At 37.3% G+C, this 2,569-nt stretch overlaps 1 protein-coding gene across 1 annotated transcript in view; it reads right to left on the bottom strand.

The window, feature by feature from the left end:
• DNAH7 (dynein axonemal heavy chain 7) overlaps positions 1–2,569 on the bottom strand; it is a 144,438-nt gene that overhangs the window by 20,471 nt on the left and 121,398 nt on the right. Inside the window, 1 exon segment of the mRNA XM_019473492.1 lies at positions 2,161–2,355. Coding sequence (XP_019329037.1) covers positions 2,161–2,355 — 195 coding nt within the window.

Here is a 2,569-nt window from a genome sequence, read left to right as displayed (position 1 = left end):
ACGGCTGTTGAAGAGTTTAGCTAAAAATTTGCAAGCTTTGTAGAAAACAGTGAATTAGGAAACACTGAGGAATGAAGGTTGCACTGAAGACTCCATTGAGTTGTGCCGCTGTGCTGAAAACTCTTCACTTCTCCATGAGAAGAGATGCATCAGTAGCTTTGAGATTAAGTCAGCCAGCTAGAGGAGAACTGAGTTTCAGTCCCTACTCCAAGGTATGCAATACAACTTAAGATAAAATACATGGAATCCTTGAACGGGGGACTTGAAGTCAGGTCTCCCCTACTTTTGGAAGCAACCTGATCTACAACTGTAGGAGGAGAAAAGTGTATCTCAAACTCCTTTGAAAAACATTCATATTCAGTGTATGGTTGCTGATGACAAAGTGGCTCAAGCAACACTGATTTGGTGCCCTCTCTTTAACACACATATACATGCATGAAAATGCCCTTTATTTAAATTTGTGTATCACTAACAAGACGAGAAAAAGCTGGTTGCATATTACTGGGGATAAACTATACTGGTGATAAAATACAGCTATCGAAAAGGACTCTTCCCTAAGACCCATTAACTAGCACTTTTGAAAATTCCAGTGCATTCACATGAAAGTACTAGTATTAAAGCTAGGTAGGTAATGAGAATGTTTTCACATAACAAGTAAGAGGCATAGCAACTCTTCTATATCAGGGCAGTGATAGATAATGCCATTCCTTTTGATCTAGCACTCGAGGTTCTGTAACTGAATATTCCTGGCTTCAGTGTTACTGTTTATTAGATTCTTTATCAGTTAACTGATGACCTGATTGTATAGATCTCATTTTATTGAAAGCCACTTAAATGAAGGAATTTCTATTTATTTCAGTCTGGCTGCGTGAATGCACACATAGCTATCCCAGACATCTTGAACCTTTACTTCTGAAAGTCAGCACCTTTCATTTATATTAGGTATTGCTTTAAAAAGCTATGATCCCAAAGTGCGTAACAAAGTAGTCCCCTCCCTCAGTCTCTTTTTCAAATGCCATCATTTCTCTGTTCATTTTCCAAGTGACTATTTCCCAAAGAAGAACTAAAACCCTGAACTTGCTGTATCTTTTTGTAAATGCCCAAGGAAAGCTTTATCTCTACTATTTGCCTGTTTCCTGCAATCTGGACAACTGAAGGAGCTGCAGCTGCTTAGTTTCTTTAACGTCTCTCATCATACACTTATGAGCATTTACAGCCCAAAATCAATTCTTTTCCTCTCTACATACTTTAAGTCCATTTTTTAAATAGAAGGAATTTCTAAATCCTTGACATTTACAATGAATAAAACACACAATTAATCTTTTTGAAACGGGTGTAAGAAGTCCTGGGTCATTTGACTGAACATGGGTGATAAATTTTCATCATTTAAGTTAACAGTGAGAAAAGTGGTTCAATGGACTAGCACAAATGGACAGTATTATATGAACATGGAAGTGGTTATGGTCAGATATGGTGCAAGTAGGAAAAAAGGATAACTTTTTTAATCATTTGTTCAGGAGGTATGTGTATGATGACCACTGCGTATCAAAAAGCAGAAGTGGGGAGTATGATAAAATAAAAAAAGGAGTTAATAGTAAGATTAAAGATGAAGCAAGTGCCCAAATGTGGAGTAAAATTCATCTAAAGAGCTTAGATTTTAAGGAAACTGTGATGAAGTTAGATAAAGACAAAGTAAGTCATTAATGCATATATCAGGTCACTGTGAGAATAAGGAATCACAGGTCTCCCGAATCACATTCTAGTTTCTCTACATGGCAATAATTGCTTTTTTACACTTATCCAGGAAAGCAGCATGCTACATAATAGCATGAAAAGGCATCCTCAAAGCATGGTAAACAAACATATAAACTGACAAGGGACAGTGGTTGCCTTAAGTTCAGCAAATTTCACTATCACCTTACCACTCCGGGTTTTGTTGCCTTTTTTCCCATCCAAATTCAATTCAAAGCATGACTTGCTATTCAGAAGCCACCTGACAAATTGGCAATAATCTACTACTACACACCATTTGCTTAAATATTTACATTCATATATGTAAGAACATACCATGTAAAATGACAGCACTTTCTTTTCCCTGAATAAATATTTTCAATGTGTTAATTAGCTTATGAATGCAAGCAATCAGGAATCTTAACATACCAAGCTGTCATATACCAATTTCCATCCATCCTTCAGTCGCGTAAAATCCTTACGAATGTTCGTGAAGCACGGCAAATCTTCTAGTCGGCAAATTTCATCCCATGATTTTGGAGGAAGCCAGGTACATGGATTAGAAAAGGGATTGTCCAAACCTATGCCTCCAGTCAACAGAAATTTCCACTCATTCTCATTAATCTACAATGAAAAACAGTATTCTTAGGACTAAATAAATAAAATCTAATGGCTTTAGTACATTATGTAGGAAATCGATACATTTATCTGCTTGGTAGAGTGCCATGGGACAAAGCCCTGGAGGGAAGAGGGGCCCAAGAAAGCTGGCTAATAGTCAAGGATCACCTCCTCCAAGCTCAGGAGCGATGCATCCCAACAAAGAGGAAGTCAGGCAAAA

This window comes from Aptenodytes forsteri, unplaced genomic scaffold (genome assembly GCF_000699145.1).
Source record: "Aptenodytes forsteri isolate BGI_AS27 unplaced genomic scaffold, ASM69914v1 Scaffold183, whole genome shotgun sequence".
NCBI lineage: Eukaryota > Metazoa > Chordata > Aves > Sphenisciformes > Spheniscidae > Aptenodytes > Aptenodytes forsteri.
This window is presented reverse-complemented; position numbering and strand designations above follow the sequence as displayed.